General features: G+C 58.4%; 1 protein-coding gene across 8 annotated transcripts in view; it reads right to left on the reverse strand.

Annotated features, from left to right (window-relative positions):
• Positions 1 to 22757, reverse strand: part of LOC144732943 (CYFIP-related Rac1 interactor A-like) — a 60723-nt gene continuing 37966 nt past the window's right edge. For 7 of the 8 annotated variants that reach the window (XM_078614657.1, XM_078614635.1, XM_078614620.1 and 4 more), the window contains 9 exons: positions 19826 to 19947; positions 18745 to 18850; positions 17830 to 17966; positions 11041 to 11118; positions 9842 to 9958; positions 9001 to 9080; positions 8329 to 8455; positions 7755 to 7825; positions 1 to 6350 (listed from right to left, as the gene is read on the reverse strand). In XM_078614657.1, coding sequence (XP_078470783.1) covers positions 6287 to 6350; positions 7755 to 7825; positions 8329 to 8455; positions 9001 to 9080; positions 9842 to 9958; positions 11041 to 11118; positions 17830 to 17966; positions 18745 to 18850; positions 19826 to 19947 — 902 coding nt within the window. In that variant the 3' untranslated portion in view covers positions 1 to 6286. Of the gene's footprint in view, positions 6351 to 7754; positions 7826 to 8328; positions 8456 to 9000; positions 9081 to 9841; positions 9959 to 11040; positions 11119 to 17829; positions 17967 to 18744; positions 18851 to 19825; positions 19948 to 20905; positions 22756 to 22757 lie in introns of those variants that run through there. The other variant, XM_078614666.1, reaches the window with a different exon arrangement.

Consider the following 22757-nt stretch of genomic DNA (forward strand, 5'->3'; position numbering starts at 1 on the left):
TTAAAATGTGGGTTACAACGGCCAACATTTATTTTAGAAAGGTCAATAATACGTTCAGCACACGTCCACGGTTCACATTGCAGGGTGGAGTTTAAAAAAAAAAGTAGCCCGTGTCATTATCAAGGACTAAGGATTGATTTGTTGGTAGAAAGAAAATGGTTAATCAGATTTACAAAAAGAAACAAGAAAACCCTCCATCACTGGCACATTCAGGGGCTTTAAAACGGAAACTAATCTCCGTGCATGGAGCACACAGCACACGCCGCTTGAAATATTCACAACCAACACGTACGCACGGGTACATCCAGTTATTTTGTGCTTCCAGAAGAAGTTAGTTTGATGCAGCTTTACAACACACATTTACAAAAAAAAAGGTAATATGCACATTCACGGTATTTTTTTTATTCGTTTAAAAAGGGATTATGTAAAGTTTAAATTGTTTGCTCACCGTAACAAAACTTGTTTTGCGGTCACGGCGACTCCACTGCACATCGACTCGAGGGGCCGCACGCCGCCACACAATTTAAAGAGTACAAAACAGGGAATGAAACTACCACTTTGTTTTTTTTTGCTGGTTGATAAAAAAAAAATATACACCTCGGCGATGGACACGACGAGAAGTACAAGGACGGAGCGCGGTGGCGGCGGCGGTGACGGTGACGACGATTCGACGAGGGGTGGCCAAGCGCCAAGCCGCGAGCGCCGCCGACACGCGGCGCCTCTCGCCAGAATCGCGAGTCGGCAGGGTCGAGGTCGAGCGCGGTGCCAACGCCGCTCCCCCACCCCGCGATCGCGGCACGAGGGAGACGCTGGACTCGCCGTTGTTTTAGGCGCCTCCGCTAAGCACGCCGCAGAGACCAAAAGTTCATCACTCGAGAGGCCACCGTGGCCAAAGCCGTCGACGCCACCGCACCACGCCAACGCGTTCTCCCCTCCGCCAAAATCCCGCCGCTGCTGCTGCAGTCGACATGCAGCGACTCGCCCTGACGGCATCCCACCACCATCTACTCTGAGGCTTTCCATCAGGTGCGGCCGAACGCTGAACACTTGAGATATCAGGCCCCCGCCACAAAACCTTGGCAAGGTGCGTTGCCGACAAATGCGGTCACCAAACTCTTGGTGACAATTGAAAACTGGGGCAAGGTGGGTCAGTAGTGACCAACAGTCACAAGCCCCCACAGCGGCCCTATGGGTCTCAAGAGGTCAAAACACTTTGACCTCAGCAACTGGTACACTGTGGGGTTGACTCGAGAATACATTCAGAGGACATGCTTGCTGCTACTTCAGTAACCTCAGTAGCACCCTGTGCTGGGATTCAACTCTCACGGCAAACGTCCGGATGAGCCGCGTCACCTCTCTGGACTTGTGGACCAGGTGCAGGGTGCGAGCGGTGGCCCCCACACCGCCCGGAGGCAGCAGGCGAAGCCGGGGCCGGATCAATGAGAGGTCAAAGGGCAGCGCTGCAATTTCCTCGCTCAACGCCACTGCTGGCAGCAGAGCCTCCGCTCGAGGTGAGCTCTGGAGACTCCCCTCCAGAGGTTAACTTGGCTAGGTGTCTCGGGTGAGGTCGCAGTACCGACACTTTGCCCCACCACAAGGGTCCGCCAATCGACTGCGTTGTAGACAGAGGCAGTGGTGGGCCGGGGGGCAGAGGGGAAAGGAGATTCGAGAAACTTGTACCACTGTTTCAACTGCCACGCCCGGAGATCGAATCGAACCGGTGGCCTCTGGGTTACCATTTCGATGTGGTTACCATTGCGCCCCACGGCAATAGGGCAGTTGAACTTGACCTCTTTTACCGCCAATGAGTTGGCTGGCGCGCCAGCACGGGGTCGACAAGCCCGAGGAGAAGACGTCCATCACAAGCACAACCGGGGGGAGTGGGGAACCTCAGGGGGAGTGGGGACACCCGCCGCCGAGAGTCAGTGAGCCCAGAAAATTCAGCGGCCGTGGCGCTGCGCGGTTGGCGCGACGGCGACGTTTCACTCTCCCATGATCACGTCTCTCTCCTCTCTCGCGTGGCGTCGTCGGGCGGCACCACGCGCACCAAACGTGGAGGGCTCGGTGAACAACGTCGGCCGGGCCCACACGCCCCAGCAGCGGCCGGCAGCGGAATATTAAACCAGCGAGAACGTGGGCTGCTCGCTTCAGTTCCTGGAGAAGTTTCAAGCATGTGGAGCGAAACGTCGGACGTCGCGCCAAATGGCACACGGCACGACCAAAAAACGCATCGGGGAGATGCACAGCCACAGCCGCGAAAACAAACACAGTCAAGTTTCACATCCACCACCCTCCCCAGCCACTGGGACCGGAGCTCACAACACTCTGAACACAAAATACTGAAGCGCGTCGACACAACATGCAAACGTTCACTGCCCGCTAATCACGACGAACCACACGACCACCGCCACCACCACCACCACCATCATCAACCACAATCGACCGATGTAGGAAACTGCAAATCGTTCGCCGACGGATCCGGCGATCGAGCCGGCGGGCACCACGTGCCGACCCGCCACGGTGAGGGCAGTGCCACACGCAGCCTCAACGTGCACAGTGCTCGGCTTCCCCCACCGTTGGTGGCCGTGACTCACGTGGGCCACGAGTGTCTTCGTGTGTCCCACGTGACTCACGTGGGTCACGAGTGTCTTCGTGTGTCCCACGTGACTCACGTGACTCACGTGGGACACACGAGTGTCTTCGTGTATCCCACGTGACTCACGTGACTCACGTGGGCCACGAGTGTCTTCGTGTATCCCACGTGACTCACGTGGGCCACGAGTGTCTTCGTGTATCCCACGTGACTCACGTGGGTCACGAGTGTCTTCGTGTGTCCCACGTGACTCACGTGACTCACGTGGGCCACGAGTGTCTTCGTGTGTCCCACGTGACCCACGTGACACTCGTGGGTCACGTGGGACACGAGTGTCTTCGTGTATCCCACGTGACTCACGTGGGCCACGAGTGTCTTCGTATGTCCCACGTGACCCACGTGACACTCGTGGGTCACGTGGGCCACGAGTGTCTTCGTGTATCCCACGTGACTCACGTGGGCCACGAGTGTCTTCGTGTGTCCCACGTGACTCACGTGACTCACGTGGGACACACGAGTGTCTTCGTGTGTCCCACGCACGAAGACACTCGCAGGACACACTCGGACACCGCCGGGGCTCCAGCTCTCGTGTGTTTGGTCTCTCTCGGAGCTGCCGCACGTTTCACTATACATACTGCCGCGGCTCGGCTCAATTAATTGTGGCGGCCGGACCATCCGGAGACGAGCGCCGCACATCCGCGGCACGCCTGCCGGTGGCAGCGCGACACGTCCGCTGGGAAGCAGCGGCCGGCTTGCGTTGTGAACACCCTCCTCCAACACCCCCCCCGCCCCCAATCTCTGCCGACCGTAATCCCAAGCAAGTCGTCGGTGCAATTCGGGATAAATCGCACGCACACTCCGATCTAGCCCAGAGACATTCAGCCAGCAACAGCAGCAGCGGCGGTGGAACAAGCAGAGGGCTCGCGTGCAATCACACCGCTCGCGACGTCCTCCCCGAAGATCGCAGGGGGCAGAATTAATAAAAGGTACAAATTAATGAATGCACAAGTAAAAGCCAAGGTATTGTCTCGATTAGATTTTTTTTGTAAATAAACTACTGTAATATTAATGATGCAGGACTGTTTGTTGTGTCGGAAATGCATACATTTTAATATTTAGTTTCAACGATGCCTTCTTAGGCAGGGCCGGGTTTAGGGACCTGTGCCCCCCAGGACACGAGCAAAAAAGAGCACCCCCCCTCCTCACATACACACACACATAGACACACACATAGACACACACACATACACACACATACACACACATACATAGACACACACACATAGACACACACACATAGACACACACACATAGACACAAACACATAGACACAAACACATAGACACACACAAAGGTCAGGGGAGGCAGGGGAGGCAGAGCCTCACCTGTCATGCTCTAATGAAAATAGCTGTTACGAAAAGTAAAAAAAAAAGAAATAATCAAACAAAAGAAATATCAAGATTTTTCCACTGATCTGTTATAAATGTAATTTCTGTACGATTCCAATAATTTTTATAGTCAAAATCGCCAAATTTGTGGAGCTCCGCTGCAAATACAGGAAGAGACGAGAGGTGAGGCAGCGACGAGCTCAGCCTCCCCTCTGATTGCGCAACCCCTCAGTAACTGGATGGAGCGCGGGCAATAAGTGCGTGCCTATTACTATCTCAGTATGTCACCAATGTAATGTTTGTAGACCCCCTCATTTCACGTCCTCGCCTTCCATACTCCAGGTAACTTATTTCACGTGTGTGTCTCGTCATGAAACTGCAATGAAAAAGCACCAGGGGAGGCAGCTATCACATCTGCCTCACCGAGGGTGACGTGTCTAACACGCCCCCCTCAGTGAGGACACGCCCCCTCAGTGTGTGAATCTGGCTCTGACACGAGCCAGTGCCTCCCCAGCCATTGACCTCACCGCACGTCACTGACACACACATACATACACACATACATACATACACACATACATACACATACATACACACATACATACACACATACGTAGACATGCATATACACAAACATACGTAAACATGCACACACACATACGCACATACATAGACATGCACATACACATGCACACACCCATCTAAATATGTACATACAGCATTCCGTCATTATTCATAAACTTGTTATTCATGATTTTGGCTAAGAATCGTATTTGGAACTCTACACGACTACATCGAGAGAGAGAGAAAGAAAATGACGAGATATATTATTATAATTTACTCATTCAATAGCTTATGTATGTATTTATTTAAGGTAATTCAATTAAATGGTAGGTTTTACCAGGCCCATGTCACTACCCATGAGCATGGATCCCTCGCGAATAACGAGGGAATACTGCACAGCAAAGATCCACCTCATCGCCTTCACAGGCTTTTGGGGAAGGTTCTGTGAGCGAGCTGTTAGCGAGCCGCCTTTGCCTCTATAGTTTACACACAACAGACACTGATTTGAGGCCGAGTCGACCTAGGGGAGACCCAGGACCGGTTCAGATAATTATCACTGGTGTTGTCCATGAGCAGGAATTGAACTCGGGTCGCCGGGTTCATAGCGCAGCGTAGAGCTAACCGCTACACTACCGCTCTCCACACACTCATGTACGACAATCACACCCAGACACACATACAGACACATGCACACACACACAGAGAAAGGAACACACACTCCTACAAAAACACATACATATACACGTAGATAAAGACACACAGACAAAAAGACAAAGACACATACATGCACACAGAGACATACAAACACACAAAGACACACAGATAGACAAAGACACACACACTCAAAGACACACACACAGAGGCAAAGACACATACACACACATAGACATAGACACACACACAGGGACAAAATCCACAACCCCCACTATGGGGGGAGAGGGGGCTGCGCGTGACACGGCAGGGTTGGGGACACTGATGACATCAAAACCGAACTGGAAAGCTCTTAGCAAGGGCAGGTTTATTGACTTATATCATTCTCGTATCAGAACAGTCTGACTTTGCTCGATTCAAACAAATATTCCCCCCCCCTCCCCTCCGATGGGGTCCCCTGGAGTTTTGGACCCTGAAAAAAAATGTCCCCGAATGGTTTCCTAAATCCGGCCCCGTTGGCACGACTGGAGGGTTACGCTGCGTCCTGGTCGCTGGGCCCAGCGGAAACTGCCGAATCCTCTAATTCTGGAGAAGACGCTTCCGCCACCCTCCCTGGGGAGCGCTGGATCGGAGGGATGAGCGACGATTAATGGGGCGCGCGTGCACCCGGCGACGGAGCGACGGAGCGACGGAGCGAGATAGTGCATTCACTAATTGGGCCCTCCACGCCAATATTTACACCGACCAATTAAAACTGCCTTCCCTCCGCCATCCGATCGTGTTCCGTTACTCGTACAAGGGGGCGGAGGCTGTCACGGGGAAACATGAATATTTACGAGGCCATGCAACGGGGCTCAGCATCTCGGAGGCGGCGGTGGCGGCAGCGTTGTACGTGCGGCACCACGACCGGGCCGCCCGGTCCGGTGAGGCCTCTGCAGGGACGGTATGACGTGGACGACTTGGACGACTCGGACGACGCGGACGACGCGGGCGACGTGGACGATGTGGACGACGCGCCGCCCTCACCGCCACCGATGGTCGCGCCGTCCGGGCGGAGCGGCGTTCGTCCGTGCGCGCCCCCCCCGCCCCCCTACTGGAGCATGCTCTTCACCTGCTTGGACGTGTTCTCGTCGTTCAGGTGTCGCGTCGTGTACCTGCGGAGCGAGGAGGGAGGGGTTCACGATTGACGACTCGCGCTCGCTCGCCCGGGAGAGGCTTGCCAAGTCGCAGGAACCTTTTTGGGGAGGGGGCGATGTTATTATGAGTGGACCCCACGGATGTAGGGGCGATGTTGTTGTGAGTGGTCCCCACGGATGTAGGGGCGATGTTGTTATGAGTGATCTCCATGGATGTAGGGGCGATGTTGTTGTGAGTGGTCCCCACGGATGTAGGGGCGTTGTTGTTGTGAGTGATCCCCATGGATGTAGGGGCGATGTTGTTGTGAGTGGTCCCCACGGATGTAGGGGCGTTGTTGTTGTGAGTGGTCCCCATGGATGTAGGGGCGTTGTTGTTGTGAGTGGTCCTCATGGATGTAGGGGCGATGTTGTTGTGAGTGGTCCTCATGGATGTAGGGGCGTTGTTGTTGTGAGTGATCCCCATGGATGTAGGGGCGATGTTGTTGTGAGTGATCCCCACGGATGTAGGGGCGATGTTGTTGTGAGTGGTCCTCATGGATGTAGGGGCGATGTTGTTGTGAGTGGTCCCCACGGATGTAGGGGCGATGTTGTTGTGAGTGGTCCTCATGGATGTAGGGGCGATGTTGTTGTGAGTGGTCCCCACGGATGTAGGGGCGTTGTTGTTGTGAGTGGTCCCCACGGATGTAGGGGCGTTGTTGTTGTGAGTGGTCCCCACGGATGTAGGGGCGATGTTGTTGTGAGTGGTCCCCACGGATGTAGGGGCGTTGTTGTTGTGAGTGGTCCTCATGGATGTAGGGGCGTTGTTGTTGTGAGTGGTCCCCACGGATGTAGGGGTGATGTTGTTATGTGTGGTCCTCATGGATGTAGGGGCGATGTTGTTGTGAGTGGTCCCCACGGAGCGGTGCGAGAGAAGGATTCAATTGCTTTAAAAAATCCCAGCCATTCTCAAGCGACCAATAGATGAAGGCGTCCCCGTACCATTTTGTTTATGGGGATTTATTTACCGTACTTGACCACTGGTCGGTTGCATGTTGGTGAAGGGGGACACATCGGGACTGGTTCCGATTGCTCTTGCCGCTGATGTTAGCCATGGCCAGGAATCGAACTCAGGTCACCCAGTTCACAGCTCAAGAAGTATTCAGTTCGCGTACCACTTTTTGGTCGAGTACCCAGCCCACCAGGGAACATAGCTGGCAATGACAATGGTGGAGTGGCAGCCAAGGGATGGGACGCATCCATGCAGAGATGGAGCGATGAAATATGTTCACGATGGTGGTGGATTGGGGAGGCCTTAATCCAGCAGGGGATTTATCATTGCTGATGATGACTTGTAATTAATCATAACAATACCTTGGAGCAATCACACAATTGCGTTTCCCTACCGGTCAATGTAAGTGTCCATGTGGCGTACGTCCTCTGTACCTGAGTGCGTTTAGCAGACCTTCCACGCTGTTCGGAGGCTGTTCTTTGAGCACCTTTATACAACCTTTCATCTGCAAAAAACCCACACAGATCCGCGCGGTGATCGTGACATCACGGGTTAATCCATGCTCGCGAATCCTGCATTCAAACCCAGTGCACAGAGCCTTCCAACTCAGGATGAACAAAGTATGGTTACCTCTCAGTTTCAGTGCCCTGAGCAGACTCCAGAGGGCACCGGCGTTGAAGCCGTTAGCGCAGCGCGCTACCAACCGCGACACCGAAATTCAATGCCGACCGTGGCTCACATTGTTGGAGAGTAAAAACGCTGCTCCCTACCGTGTGGTACGGAGGTCACGTGTAGTGATCTCAGAGGTAGCTCTGCGATATCCACTTCCGTGGGCCGATCTCTAAGATGGCTGCACCATATATCGGAGCGGATTCTTCATCTGACGATTCTTAATCGCACACTCGGGATTCTATTTGGGGATAAACGATCGACGGCGTTGATGCCACCAGGCGGCATGGCGATGTCCCGTCGAGGGCGTGGGTGTCCGAATGTCGGTGGCGAGCTCACGTCGATCTTGGAGCTGCGAGCGAACGCGCCCACCGGGTGCACGTGGTCGTAGAGGATGATGACGCCCACCATGACCCGCAGGCAGAAGGACACCGTCTCCTCGTTGGTGAACCGACTCCGGTACTCCCTGCGCACACCGCCACCACCAGTGCCGCCGTTAGCGCCGCGCAAACACCGAGCCTCTCCACCATCGCCGCCACGTGGCCACGTGGCCACGAATGCCACGCACACGCCGCTCGTCACGTGCCGCCAACTCGGCCAACGAACCGGAAAATATTCTAACATCGATACGCAACAGAAGCAATTAGAACCACTGCTATTCATGATAAATAATAATGCACTTTATTTTTTCACGGACCTTTCATATCGAAATATCTCAAAGTGCATTACTGCCAAAAAGCTAGATCAGTCCATTCGAAATCCAGTAAAAGCCGATAATCACAACAACAACAATGACAACAACATTCCCAATCGAGATAGAATTAAGAATTACGACAAAAGCCAGCTGTAATAATTGCAGCCGTTACAGTGTAGGTAACATCCAATCAGACTACGGGACGAGGCAACGAATCTGGATTAATAGAGTTCCAAATCCTGATGTCGACAGGCATGGCAGCTTTGTTCCACAGGCGGTGCGTGGCAGCAGAGAGAGAGAGAGAAGGGGCCACTCACGGAGTCTCCAGCATGACCTTGCAGACGCTGGCCATGGTGCTGAGGCAGTCGGTGGTGTTCTCGATGGGGAGCGTCTTGTTCTGCACGAGGAGACACACACGGCGCGCAAGCACGCGTTGAGAGGACAAGTCTGGCACCTTCACCTCGCGCAGCCTTCACAGAGACGCCAGCGCCCGCGAGTCCCGTCTGTCGTCGTCCAGTCGAGCGGCACTTCCTTCCCAGGCCCGTGTCTCCTAATCGTCAGCGCCATGTCTCAGATGCGTGTTCTGCCCACGCAGACACGGAAGCCACGAGCGCGCTCGCGCCCGCCAAGCGCTGCCGCGTGACGTCTTCACGTCGCCACGACGGCAACGAGTGCCGATCAGTGCCGGAATGGCATCGTGTAAAAGTAACACAAGGTGCGAGGTGAACCCAGGTGCCATTACCGAGCGGCTTCCAAGGCGACAGAACGGCGCACTTCTCTCTCCGCCGTCACTCCCGTCGAACGGCAACGCGGCACGTCGCATGAACGTCGCACGGCGGCCAGTAACGGCGCCGTCAGGAGGGAAGCCCGAGAGCCATCACCCACCGTCCGTCCCATCGGCGCTCCGCCGCGAGCGGGTCTAGCGGCACGCCGAAGGTCAGCGGCGCTTCGCCGAACGATTCATTGCGGCGGGCAAAACTCGCGCTAATTACGGTGACCTCGGCCGACCCCGAGACGTTTGCGACCGCGGCGCGGTAGGAGCGCCGGGGCAGGGCGCCCAGGCCACGTGTTCCGAGCACCGCATCACGGCATCGGGCCACGCTCACTCTGCCGGCTGCCATTCTCGGGGTGGGAGGTGGGGGGGGTGTGGCGACCTACTTCAGAGACGAACTTCGTGGTGACGTCGCTGAGGGTCTTGAGCATCGGGGTGGCCTCGGCGTAGAACAAGGACATCCGGTTCGCCATCTCGTTGTTGACTTCGTTCTCCGCGATTTGCTGTGGATCGTCCGGTAAAGGTTAAAGGCGCAGCCCTGCAATTGCTTGCTCGTGCTACTATTCGAGGAAGGGCCTCCCTAGAGGGGCATACGGACGGCGTTGTAACCAACTCGTCCACGTTGGTGAAGCGTCTGGGAAGAGTGTCTTTTTATTTAACCAGCAGATGAATGCAGACCCTTCGAAGCACGTGAACATCGCCTCTTTGGCAAGGTCGAGTACCCACACTTTACCCCACCAAGGGGGGACCTGTCGATTGGCTAACTGCGGGAAATTCAATCACGCTGCCGGGTGGACACAGGCGGGGAAACCTTCCGCGTTGCATCCACTGCCGTGCCCTCCAGGAGACCAAATCGAACCGGCGACCTCTGGGCTGCCAGTGCAGCACGCTGCCGGCCACGACACCGGCACATTCACACAAACACGCGCGGAGAGAGACGCGTCGCCGCGCGCGTCTCTTTACGTGCCTACGTTACCGCCTGCTCTCGCGGCGAAGCCGTAACTCGTGAGTGTGTTCACGAGACGCAGCACGCGCCGGTCACATTGTCCCCAAAGGTCAGAGGAAATGAGGTGCAAGAGCAGGTACAATAATACTACGTGGCTCGCCAAGAGCCAGCCGCAGTAGAGCCCCCCAATTGAATGGCCTCGAGTAAAGACGCTCGTCTCATGTGTGTGGCGAGATTAAAAGTTGTCTTTCAAAATGAAGCGGTTTTTTTACGGCTTGGCGAGATTATTACGCTCCTCATAAAGCTCGAGCCACGCACATCCGCAGCATCAGCGCGGAGGGGTCGCGACTCCGTGCGAACCCCAAACCGCTTGCCGCAGCACGCTCTTGCCGCAGCATGCTCTTGCCGCAGCACGCTCTTGCCGCAGCATGCTCTTGCCGCAGCACGCTCTTGCTGTTTACTCGAGGGTTATCAACGCGGGGCGATTTTTCCAACTCGCGAACTATAAACGGCGGAGGCGTCCCGCGATCGCCGTACCTAACGAGCCGCGCGTGTTTGCGATTCGGGCCGTGCTGATGGGGAGGGGGAGGGGGGCGGGGGGGCGTGGGGGGGGGGGCTGGCCGTGTGTGTGACACGCACGTAGGTGTTGTTTATCCTGTTGCGGCTGAGCGTGCGTCTGTAGTAGCTGAAGTCGTTCTGAATCGCTGGGTTCGTCATCTGCACACAGAGCGGCAGCAGCAATGGCGTCATCAGGCAAACGCTCTCGGGTGGGAGATGGAGAGAGACAGAAACTCGTCTGCCGGAGCGAGCGCGCGTGGCGGCGTACGACACACTCGGCACGATTTCACGACATTCACGAACCACCGTGGACCAGGACTGTCGCATGACGTGCAGTACGATGACGACGATGAACCACATATAAAAGCAGAGATAGCATACTGCTGATAATGCACACCGACGGTGATGATGATGATATCAGATGGTGTGTGTGTGATTGGCTTGTTGCAGAGGCTTGCAGTTAGAATCCGGCAGGTTGCCCTTGTTAACCATACAATACACACTGTCTGTTTCATAGCGGACATTAGAAAACAGTAGGCTATTGCGAGCTGGCGTCACGATCCAATTTTACCTAATTTTAAAAGTTTCCTGCAAATGACTTCATTGGGAAACACAAAGCCACATCGCCTCCTCGCGCGGAACGGCGGCAGCCCGTGTCCGTGAAACACAGCGGCACCTTGCTTCACGGCATCCACAGCGAGCGCACTCAGTGATTGTTACATCAGAGTGCGTGGAGGGGAGTGGAGTGAGATGAGAGGGGGGAGGTAGGAGAGTGCGTGGAGGGGAGTGGAGTGAGATGAGACGGGAGAGGTAGGAGAGTGCGTGGAGGGGAGTGGAGTGAGATGAGAGGGGGGAGGTAGGAGAGTGCGTGGAGGGGAGTGGAGTGAGATGAGAGGGGGGAGGTAGGAGAGTGCGTGGAGGGGAGTGGAGTGAGATGAGAGGGGGGAGGTAGGAGAGTGCGTGGAGGGGAGTGGAGTGAGATGAGAGGGGGGAGGTAGGGGAGTGCGTGGAGGGGAGTGGAGTGAGATGAGAGGGGGGAGGTAGGGGAGTGCGTGGAGGGGAGTGGAGTGAGATGAGAGGGGGGAGGTAGGGGAGTGCGTGGAGGGGAGTGGAGTGAGATGAGAGGGGGGAGGTAGGAGAGTGCGTGGAGGGGAGTGGAGTGAGATGAGAGGGGGGAGGTAGGGGAGTGCGTGGAGGGGAGTGGAGTGAGATGAGACGGGAGAGGTAGGAGAGTGCGTGGAGGGGAGTGGAGTGAGATGAGAGGGGGGAGGTAGGAGAGTGCGTGGAGGGGAGTGGAGTGAGATGAGAGGGGGGAGGTAGGAGAGTGCGTGGAGGGGAGTGGAGTGAGATGAGAGGGGGGAGGTAGGAGAGTGCGTGGAGGGGAGTGGAGTGAGATGAGACGGGAGAGGTAGGAGAGTGCGTGGAGGGGAGTGGAGTGAGATGAGAGGGGGGAGGTAGGAGAGTGCGTGGAGGGGAGTGGAGTGAGATGAGAGGGGGGAGGTAGGAGAGTGCGTGGAGGGGAGTGGAGTGAGATGAGAGGGGGGAGGTAGGAGAGTGCGTGGAGGGGAGTGGAGTGAGATGAGAGGGGGGAGGTAGGGGAGTGCGTGGAGGGGAGTGGAGTGAGATGAGAGGGGAGAGGTAGGAGAGTGCGTGGAGGGGAGTGGAGTGAGATGAGAGGGGGGAGGTAGGAGAGTGCGTGGAGGGGAGTGGAGTGAGATGAGAGGGGGGAGGTAGGGGAGTGCGTGGAGGGGAGTGGAGTGAGATGAGACGGGAGAGGTAGGAGAGTGCGTGGAGGGGAGTGGAGTGAGATGAGAGGGGAGAGGTAGGGGAGTGCGTGGAGGGGAGTGGAGTGAGATGAGAGGGGAGAGGTAGGAGAGTGCGTGGAGGGGAGTGGAGTGAGATGAGAGGGGGGAGGTAGGGGAGTGCGTGGAGGGGAGTGGAGTGAGATGAGAGGGGGGAGGTAGGGGAGTGCGTGGAGGGGAGTGGAGTGAGATGAGAGGGGGGAGGTAGGAGAGTGCGTGGAGGGGAGTGGAGTGAGATGAGAGGGGGGAGGTAGGGGAGTGCGTGGAGGGGAGTGGAGTGAGATGAGAGGGGGGAGGTAGGAGAGTGCGTGGAGGGGAGTGGAGTGAGATGAGACGGGAGAGGTAGGAGAGTGCGTGGAGGGGAGTGGAGTGAGATGAGAGGGGGGAGGTAGGAGAGTGCGTGGAGGGGAGTGGAGTGAGATGAGAGGGGGGAGGTAGGAGAGTGCGTGGAGGGGAGTGGAGTGAGATGAGAGGGGGGAGGTAGGAGAGTGCGTGGAGGGGAGTGGAGTGAGATGAGAGGGGGGAGGTAGGGGAGTGCGTGGAGGGGAGTGGAGTGAGATGAGAGGGGAGAGGTAGGGGAGTGCGTGGAGGGGAGTGGAGTGAGATGAGAGGGGGGAGGTAGGGGAGTGCGTGGAGGGGAGTGGAGTGAGATGAGAGGGGGGAGGTAGGGGAGTGCGTGGAGGGGAGTGGAGTGAGATGAGAGGGGGGAGGTAGGGGAGTGCGTGGAGGGGAGTGGAGTGAGATGAGAGGGGGGAGGTAGGAGAGTGCGTGGAGGGGAGTGGAGTGAGATGAGAGGGGGGAGGTAGGGGAGTGCGTGGAGGGGAGTGGAGTGAGATGAGAGGGGGGAGGTAGGAGAGTGCGTGGAGGGGAGTGGAGTGAGATGAGACGGGAGAGGTAGGAGAGTGCGTGGAGGGGAGTGGAGTGAGATGAGAGGGGGGAGGTAGGAGAGTGCGTGGAGGGGAGTGGAGTGAGATGAGAGGGGGGAGGTAGGAGAGTGCGTGGAGGGGAGTGGAGTGAGATGAGAGGGGGGAGGTAGGAGAGTGCGTGGAGGGGAGTGGAGTGAGATGAGAGGGGGGAGGTAGGGGAGTGCGTGGAGGGGAGTGGAGTGAGATGAGAGGGGAGAGGTAGGGGAGTGCGTGGAGGGGAGTGGAGTGAGATGAGAGGGGGGAGGTAGGGGAGTGCGTGGAGGGGAGTGGAGTGAGATGAGAGGGGGGAGGTAGGAGAGTGCGTGGAGGGGAGTGGAGTGAGATGAGACGGGAGAGGTAGGAGAGTGCGTGGAGGGGAGTGGAGTGAGATGAGAGGGGGGAGGTAGGAGAGTGCGTGGAGGGGAGTGGAGTGAGATGAGAGGGGGGAGGTAGGAGAGTGCGTGGAGGGGAGTGGAGTGAGATGAGACGGGAGAGGTAGGAGAGTGCGTGGAGGGGAGTGGAGTGAGATGAGAGGGGGGAGGTAGGAGAGTGCGTGGAGGGGAGTGGAGTGAGATGAGAGGGGGGAGGTAGGGGAGTGCGTGGAGGGGAGTGGAGTGAGATGAGAGGGGGGAGGTAGGGGAGTGCGTGGAGGGGAGTGGAGTGAGATGAGAGGGGAGAGGTAGGGGAGTGCGTGGAGGGGAGTGGAGTGAGATGAGAGGGGGGAGGTAGGGGAGTGCGTGGAGGGGAGTGGAGTGAGATGAGAGGGGGGAGGTAGGAGAGTGCGTGGAGGGGAGTGGAGTGAGATGAGAGGGGGGAGGTAGGAGAGTGCGTGGAGGGGAGTGGAGTGAGATGAGAGGGGGGAGGTAGGGGAGTGCGTGGAGGGGAGTGGAGTGAGATGAGAGGGGAGAGGTAGGGGAGTGCGTGGAGGGGAGTGGAGTGAGATGAGAGGGGGGAGGTAGGGGAGTGCGTGGAGGGGAGTGGAGTGAGATGAGAGGGGGGAGGTAGGAGAGTGCGTGGAGGGGAGTGGAGTGAGATGAGAGGGGGGAGGTAGGAGAGTGCGTGGAGGGGAGTGGAGTGAGATGAGAGGGGGGAGGTAGGAGAGTGCGTGGAGGGGAGTGGAGTGAGATGAGAGGGGAGAGGTAGGGGAGTGCGTGGAGGGGAGTGGAGTGAGATGAGAGGAGGGAGGTAGGAGAGTGCGTGGAGGGGAGTGGAGTGAGATGAGACGGGAGAGGTAGGAGAGTGCGTGGAGGGGAGTGGAGTGAGATGAGAGGGGGGAGGTAGGAGAGTGCGTGGAGGGGAGTGGAGTGAGATGAGACGGGAGAGGTAGGAGAGTGCGTGGAGGGGAGTGGAGTGAGATGAGACGGGAGAGGTAGGAGAGTGCGTGGAGGGGAGTGGAGTGAGATGAGAGGGGGGAGGTAGGAGAGTGCGTGGAGGGGAGTGGAGTGAGATGAGAGGGGGGAGGTAGGAGAGTGCGTGGAGGGGAGTGGAGTGAGATGAGAGGGGAGAGGTAGGGGAGTGCGTGGAGGGGAGTGGAGTGAGATGAGAGGGGAGAGGTAGGGGAGTGCGTGGAGGGGAGTGGAGTGAGATGAGAGGGGGGAGGTAGGAGAGTGCGTGGAGGGGAGTAAAGTGAGATAAGAGGAGAGAGGTAGGAGAGAGGTAGGAGAGTGCGTGGAGGGGAGTGGAGTGAGATGAGAGGGGAGAGGTAGGGGAGTGCGTGGAGGGGAGTGGAGTGAGATGAGAGGGGGGAGGTAGGGGAGTGCGTGGAGGGGAGTGGAGTGAGATGAGACGGGAGAGGTAGGGGAGTGCGTGGAGGGGAGTGGAGTGAGATGAGAGGGGGGAGGTAGGAGAGTGCGTGGAGGGGAGTGGAGTGAGATGAGACGGGAGAGGTAGGAGAGTGCGTGGAGGGGAGTGGAGTGAGATGAGAGGGGAGAGGTAGGAGAGTACGTGGAGGGGAGTGGAGTGAGATGAGAGGGGGGAGGTAGGAGAGTGCGTGGAGGGGAGTGGAGTGAGATGAGACGGGAGAGGTAGGAGAGTGCGTGGAGGGGAGTGGAGTGAGATGAGACGGGAGAGGTAGGAGAGTGCGTGGAGGGGAGTGGAGTGAGATGAGAGGGGGGAGGTAGGAGAGTGCGTGGAGGGGAGTGGAGTGAGATGAGAGGGGGGAGGTAGGAGAGTGCGTGGAGGGGAGTGGAGTGAGATGAGAGGGGAGAGGTAGGAGAGTGCGTGGAGGGGAGTGGAGTGAGATGAGAGGGGGGAGGTAGGAGAGTGCGTGGAGGGGAGTGGAGTGAGATGAGACGGGAGAGGTAGGAGAGTGCGTGGAGGGGAGTGGAGTGAGATGAGAGGGGAGAGGTAGGAGAGTGCGTGGAGGGGAGTGGAGTGAGATGAGACGGGAGAGGTAGGAGAGTACGTGGAGGGGAGTGGAGTGAGATGAGACAGGAGAGGTAGGGGAGTGCGTGGAGGGGAGTGGAGTGAGATGAGAGGGGGGAGGTAGGAGAGTGCGTGGAGGGGAGTGGAGTGAGATGAGAGGGGGGAGGTAGGAGAGTGCGTGGAGGGGAATGGAGTGAGATGAGAGGGGGGAGGTAGGAGAGTGCGTGGAGGGGAGTGGAGTGAGATGAGACGGGAGAGGTAGGAGAGTGCGTGGAGGGGAGTGGAGTGAGATGAGAGGGGAGAGGTAGGAGAGTGCGTGGAGGGGAGTGGAGTGAGATGAGACGGGAGAGGTAGGAGAGTACGTGGAGGGGAGTGGAGTGAGATGAGAGGGGGGAGGTAGGAGAGTGCGTGGAGGGGAGTGGAGTGAGATGAGACAGGAGAGGTAGGAGAGTACGTGGAGGGGAGTGGAGTGAGATGAGAGGGGGGAGGTAGGAGAGTGCGTGGAGGGGAGTGGAGTGAGATGAGACAGGAGAGGTAGGGGAGTGCGTGGAGGGGAGTGGAGTGAGATGAGAGGGGGGAGGTAGGAGAGTGCGTGGAGGGGAATGGAGTGAGATGAGAGGGGAGAGGTAGGGGAGTGCGTGGAGGGGAGTGGAGTGAGATGAGAGGGGAGAGGTAGGGGAGTGCGTGGAGGGGAGTGGAGTGAGATGAGAGGGGAGAGGTAGGGGAGTGCGTGGAGGGGAGTGGAGTGAGATGAGAGGGGAGAGGTAGGAGAGTGCGTGGAGGGGAGTGGAGTGAGATGAGAGGGGAGAGGTAGGGGAGTGCGTGGAGGGGAGTGGAGTGAGATGAGATGGGAGAGGTAGGGAAGTGCGTGGAGGGGAGTGGAGTGAGATGAGACGGGAGAGGTAGGGGAGTGCGTGGAGGGGAGTGGAGTGAGATGAGACGGGAGAGGTAGGGGAGTGCGTGGAGGGGAGTGGAGTGAGATGAGAGGGGAGAGGTAGGGGAGTGCGTGGAGGGGAGTGGAGTGAGATGAGAGGGGAGAGGTAGGGGAGTGCGTGGAGGGGAGTGGAGTGAGATGAGAGGGGGGAGGTAGGAGAGTGTGTGGAGGGGAGTAGAGTGAGATGAGAGGGGAGAGGTAGGAGAGTGCGTAGAGGGGAGTGGAGTGAGATGAGACGGGAGAGGTAGGGGAGTGCGTGGAGGGGAGTAGAGTGAGATGAGAGGAGAGAGGTAGGAGAGTGCGTGGAGGGGAGTAAAGTGAGATAAGAGGAGAGAGGTAGGAGAGAGGTAGGGGAGTGCGTGGAGGGGAGTGGAGTGAGATGAGAGGGGAGAGGTAGGAGAGTGCGTGGAGGGGAGTGGAGTGAGATGAGAGGGGAGAGGTAGGGGAGTGCGTGGAGGGGAGTGGAGTGAGATGAGACGGGAGAGGTAGGGGAGTGCGTGGAGGGGAGTGGAGTGAGATGAGAGGGGAGAGGCAGGGGAGTGCGTGGAGGGGAGTAGAGTGACATGAGAGGGGGGAGGTAGGAGAGTGTGTGGAGGGGAGTGGAGTGAGATGAGAGGGGAGAGGCAGGGGAGTGCGTGGAGGGGAGTGGAGTGAGATGAGAGGGGAGAGGTAGGGGAGTGCGTGGAGGGGAGTAGAGTGAGATGAGAGGGGAGAGGCAGGAGAGTGCGTGGAGGGTCCCATAGACGCTCAGCGGGCGATCGTCGAGGACCATTCCTCGCGTGCGATTCATCGCTGGAGTCGTCGTCACGCCCCCCTCCCCCCCCGCCCCCCTCCCCCCCGTGCCCCCTGCCCCGGCGGCGGGCACCTTGAGCTCGTCGAAGCGCAGCGTGAAGTGGAGGATCTCGGCGAACTGCTTAGCGAGCGCCTGCTCTCGCTCCAGGTGCTGCGTGGGCGTGCAGGGCGGGCACGTGAGCGCCGTGAGCAGGCTGCGCAGCGCCTCCGCTGCACGGACCCCGCACACACCGTCACCACCACCGTCACCGCCACCGTCACCGCCACCGTCACCGCCACCGTCACCGCCACCGTCACCGCCACCGCCACCGTCACCGCCACCGTCACCGCCACCGTCACAACCACCGTCACAACCACCGTCACCGTCACCACCACCGTCACCACCACCGTCACCACCACCGCCACAGCCACAGTCACCACCACCGTCACAGCCACCGTCACCGCTACCGTCACCACCACCGTCACCACCACCATCACCACCGTCACCGTCACCACCACCGTCACCGTCACCACCACCGTCACCGTCACCATCACAGCCACAGTCACAGCCACAGTCACCGCCACAGTCACCACCACCATCACAGCCATCACCGTCACCACCACCGTCACCACCACCACCACAGCCACCGTCTCCGTCACCACCACCGTCACAACCACCGTCACCGTCACCGCCACCGTCACCGCCACCGTCATCATCACCATCGTCACCGCCACCGTCATCATCACCATCGTCACCACCACCATCATCATCACCACCATCACCAACGCTACCATCGTCTCCATCGTTATCAATATCATCGTCACCATCATCATCGTCACCATCGTCATCAATATCATCGTCATCATCATCATCACCATCGTCACCATCAACATCATCTTCATCATCATCATCAGGTCCTTGCTGCTGCTGCGAGGTATAAATGTCACCGCTGGGCGGCCGTGCCCTGCGGTAGGCAAGAGCTGGGAGAGTCGGAGGCTGGCCTCTTACCCAGGCAGAGGGAGAACTCATAATAGCGCTTGAGCTTGGCCACGAGTGGACACACGGCCTTCCACGCCTTCTCCTGCAGCTCGACGTCGTTGGAGTTGGAGATCGCCTGCGGGCCCGGCATCACCGCCGCCACCACAACCACCACGCACAACAAAAAGGAAATCGTTTTAGATGTCATGAGCGTTGTCGGCTCCACTGAGCCACCACGTCGCGTGGCAATAACGCCGTGAAAAACGTGCCCAGTGGCACCGCGGAGTGACCGCTGCCACCTGCCATTCGTATCGCGCACACACCTGTGTGTGTGTGTGTGGGGGAACGCTGTGTATGTCGCGTGCTATGCGCATGACTGCAACCGCGAGTGCCGATTATGCCGTGCATCTCCCCCACTCTAGGGCGGTCCTGGGAGTGCAGCTTGCGTGCGTGTGTGCGCGTGTGCATGTGTGTGCGCATGTTTGCGTGTGCATGCACACGTGTGTGCGCATGCGTGCATGCACAAACGGTCATTACAAACTCGTCAGGTTTGCTCTGACGCTGACTGTAATGAAAAACATGCAACAGCATTTGGGCGACGGTTCCTCAGAGTGGAGAAGGCAGAGATCGACCGCGCATAGACAGACAGACGAGAACGTGTCCCCCGCATCCCTGATGCCCCCCGCTGCTCCCGTGTGACACCGTGTCCCCCGAACCCCCACCCCCCCGCGTGTGGCTCCATGTGACCCCCGTGCCCCCCCCATTCCACGTGCTCCCCCCTCCACCCGCCCCGTGCCCCCCACGTGTCCCCGTGCCCCCCGTGCGAGGAGCCCTGCAGGCTCAACATGGCCGGCCAGGCCTCCGCTGCCGCCGTGGGCCGGGCGGTAAGTGGCGAGCGGTGAGTGGCGAGCGGTGAGCGGCGAGCGGCGAGCGGCGAGCGGTGAGCGGTGAGCGGCGAGCGGCGAGCGGCGAGCGGCGAGCGGCGAGCGGCGAGCGGCGAGCGGTGAGCGGTGAGCGGCGAGCGGCGAGTGGCGAGCGGCGAGCGGCGAGCGGCGAGCGGCGAGCGGCGAGCGGCGAGCGGTGAGCGGTGAGCGGCGAGCGGTGAGCGCACCTCTCGGATCTCCTGGCCGGCCCCGCGGTAGGCCTGCAGCTCGGTGAGGATGCCCTCGCTCTGCTGCAGCACGCCGTTCACCTGCTGCCACGAGTCCCGCTCCGCCTCGGTGGGCTGCGCATCTTGGGGTACGCGCCGAAACCACCAACGCCAATTACCATCGACCGGCACCGGCCCGACAACCACCGCCACGATAATTAACCACCACCACCAGACACCACCAGCCACCACCAGCCACCACAGCCATGCCACAGGGAAGGAAATGCGCTTGATAAATGTGTTGTTGTGGAGATGGACGCTGCCGTGCACGGCTCCCATGCATGTTTCCTCGTGGCGTTTAGCGAATGACAACCGCTGACTTCGGGCGACACTGCACGCAAACACAGCCTCAGTCTGAAATTTATAAAACAAATTAACGTAACTGACTTATGACAACGACGACGATGTTGATGATGAAGATGACGATGATGACAACGATAACGGCGATGATGATGCCGATGATGACGACGGTGACGTCTACGACGATTATGACGACGATGATGAGAACGGATCTTTGCAGAGCGCCATGCGATATTCCGCCGTGTTCCCCAGCCGTGGTCAGGCCCAGGCTGCGAGCAGCCCCCACCTTCGGGGAATCTCACTTTGATCCACAAATGGATGAACGTACAGGCGGTTCTCGTGCGTGAGTGCATGCGCTTCTGCGAGTGCTATCACATGCGTGTGTGTGCGATGATCGGCATGCGTGACAACCGGACGACCAAAAACAAAAGTAAAACTCGGAACAGCGACACGCACGACGGCATTCGACAACACTGCAGAAGTAACATTGTACATAGGCTGGCTCCGATTTTATATTTGAAGTCTTATACAATTGGTTTATTTTGGCAAAATGCATGCATCTCCGCAGCATTTGTCAGGACGATAACAAAGGGATGCAGTGCACGTTTCCTTTCCGAGCACTGCTGGATGGCGCCAGGCCTATGGACAACGTCGCACGGCAAGCGCAGAGAAACCGAGTGGAGGACATCATGGAGCGGACAGAACAAGCAAACGCGTCACACCGACGACGACGGCTCTCACTTTCAAAGTCAAGGAAAAAGTTTGGCCCCTGTTCAAGGTCTGTGCAAGTGAGCACTTTTAACAGGTTCCCCATATCAGGCACCTGTAGGCACAGAGAGAGAGAGGAGGAGGAGGAGGGAGACCAGCACAGATAGCGAGAGGGCGAGAGAGAGAAACCAGAAGAGGGAGAAGAGGAAGAGAGGGGGGGGATAGAGAGGGGCGCAGAGAGCAGACACAGCGGCGCGTTTAGTGCAGTCCGGCAAAGCGAGGCACGGCAGCGTTGATTCTCAACCTTGGGCTCGGGGAACGGCGGCGAGGGGGCGTGGGGGGCACGGAGGGCATGGGGGGAGATGCCAGCCAAGCCACTCAACTGTGGCGATCTCGCTCGCATGCTCTCTTGGGATTTTTGGGGAAACGCCGCGGTTCACGGGGTCCATGTTGACAATCTCCGCCCACCCCCGACAGACGACGGAAGCGGTGCCAAGGAGGGGGCCGCGAGCGCGCGACGCCGGACATCGCTACGTATGGCACAAAGGCAACTGGATGACGTCCAAAGCAGCAGCTTATTTTGTCGTTTATGAGGACATCTGCTGCATTGTGTGCAGAAGAGTAGGCCAAATACCACCCTAGAGGGGACCTCTAGAGCTCCCCCTAGCGGAGGCGCTTCTGCCAGCAGTGGCGTGAACGGGAAATTGCAGGGCTGCACCTTTTCCCATTTATCTGCTGCGTCGCGCGCCAAATTCCGGAAAGCGTTTTTAACCGCGCGGCGAAAGCGCACGCGCGGCCGCTTCCGAATCGGGGACGCGAGCTGAATTTTTAAAATGCGAGCGATTGACATCAAGGGCGCGCCGTCGGCGGAGGCCGCTGCTGCAGGAGGCGCAATCCGCGTGGCCGCTGTGCAAACCGGCGCAGGCGTGACGCACGGCGGAGAGGACGGCTCGGCCGCTCTGGCCGATCGGATCGTTGTCGATCGCACAACCCCGAGCCCGGGACCCACTGCAGGCGCCGAGGCCTGCACCGCTCAAGGTGCTGCTAATCCCAGAGAGAGCAAAACCTGATTGCGTGATCGTTAGCCGGATGCCCCGTCGCAAAATCTACGGTCCCTGTGAATGCGCGACTACGACCCAAATACGTGCTACCCTGGCGGTGTGCGCGCATCGGTGTTGGACGCACCGTGTGGGGCTACGGGCTGTGAGAGCGCTGCGCTGTCAAACTAGCGACCCGAGTTTGATTCTGGGCAGCGGTTAATATCAGTGGCATGTGATATTCAAAACTGATCCTGCCCTTCTCCTCCCCTCCCCCCCCCTTCACCAGCCCGCACTGCCCAGCGTGAAGTAGAGTGGAAAAAACATCCATGACTGACATCGAGAGTTGCTGCCATTGATTTTATTTTGTGTTGTATAAGAGGGGGGGGTGGCGCACCCTCCAGAGATCCCCTGAGTAGGGGGGGGGGGCACCTGAACCTCTTGGCGACGCGAGCGTTACGCCACGATATCGGGCGCTGGAGGAACGCAGACCAATTCGGCCGCTCGTCATTAAGTTGGGCAGTGCCGCTAAAACAACGCACGGGGGCCCGCAAGTGCCGTCTCCACCGTCCACTCGTCGCTAATTCATCAGCCGCACGACCGGCGCGCAGTAGAATTGATGCAGTGCAAGAGACCTGCCTTGGTTTGACTGTGCGTGTGGTTTGACCTGCGTGTGGTTTGGCCTGCGTGTGGTTTTACCGTGCCAGTGAATGACTCTCAAGCGCTCGTAAATTTCTGTGGTTCTGCTCAATCTGTAAATTTGCCGACACCCCGGTGGTCTCACGTCGTTAACATCGGGCCCTGGCATGGGCCCCCTCTTTCCCCGACCGGCACCGTCCTCTGCGCAC

Source organism: Lampetra planeri, chromosome 2 (genome assembly GCF_965212315.1).
Source record: "Lampetra planeri chromosome 2, kcLamPlan1.2.h2, whole genome shotgun sequence".
Classification (NCBI taxonomy): domain Eukaryota; kingdom Metazoa; phylum Chordata; class Hyperoartia; order Petromyzontiformes; family Petromyzontidae; genus Lampetra; species Lampetra planeri.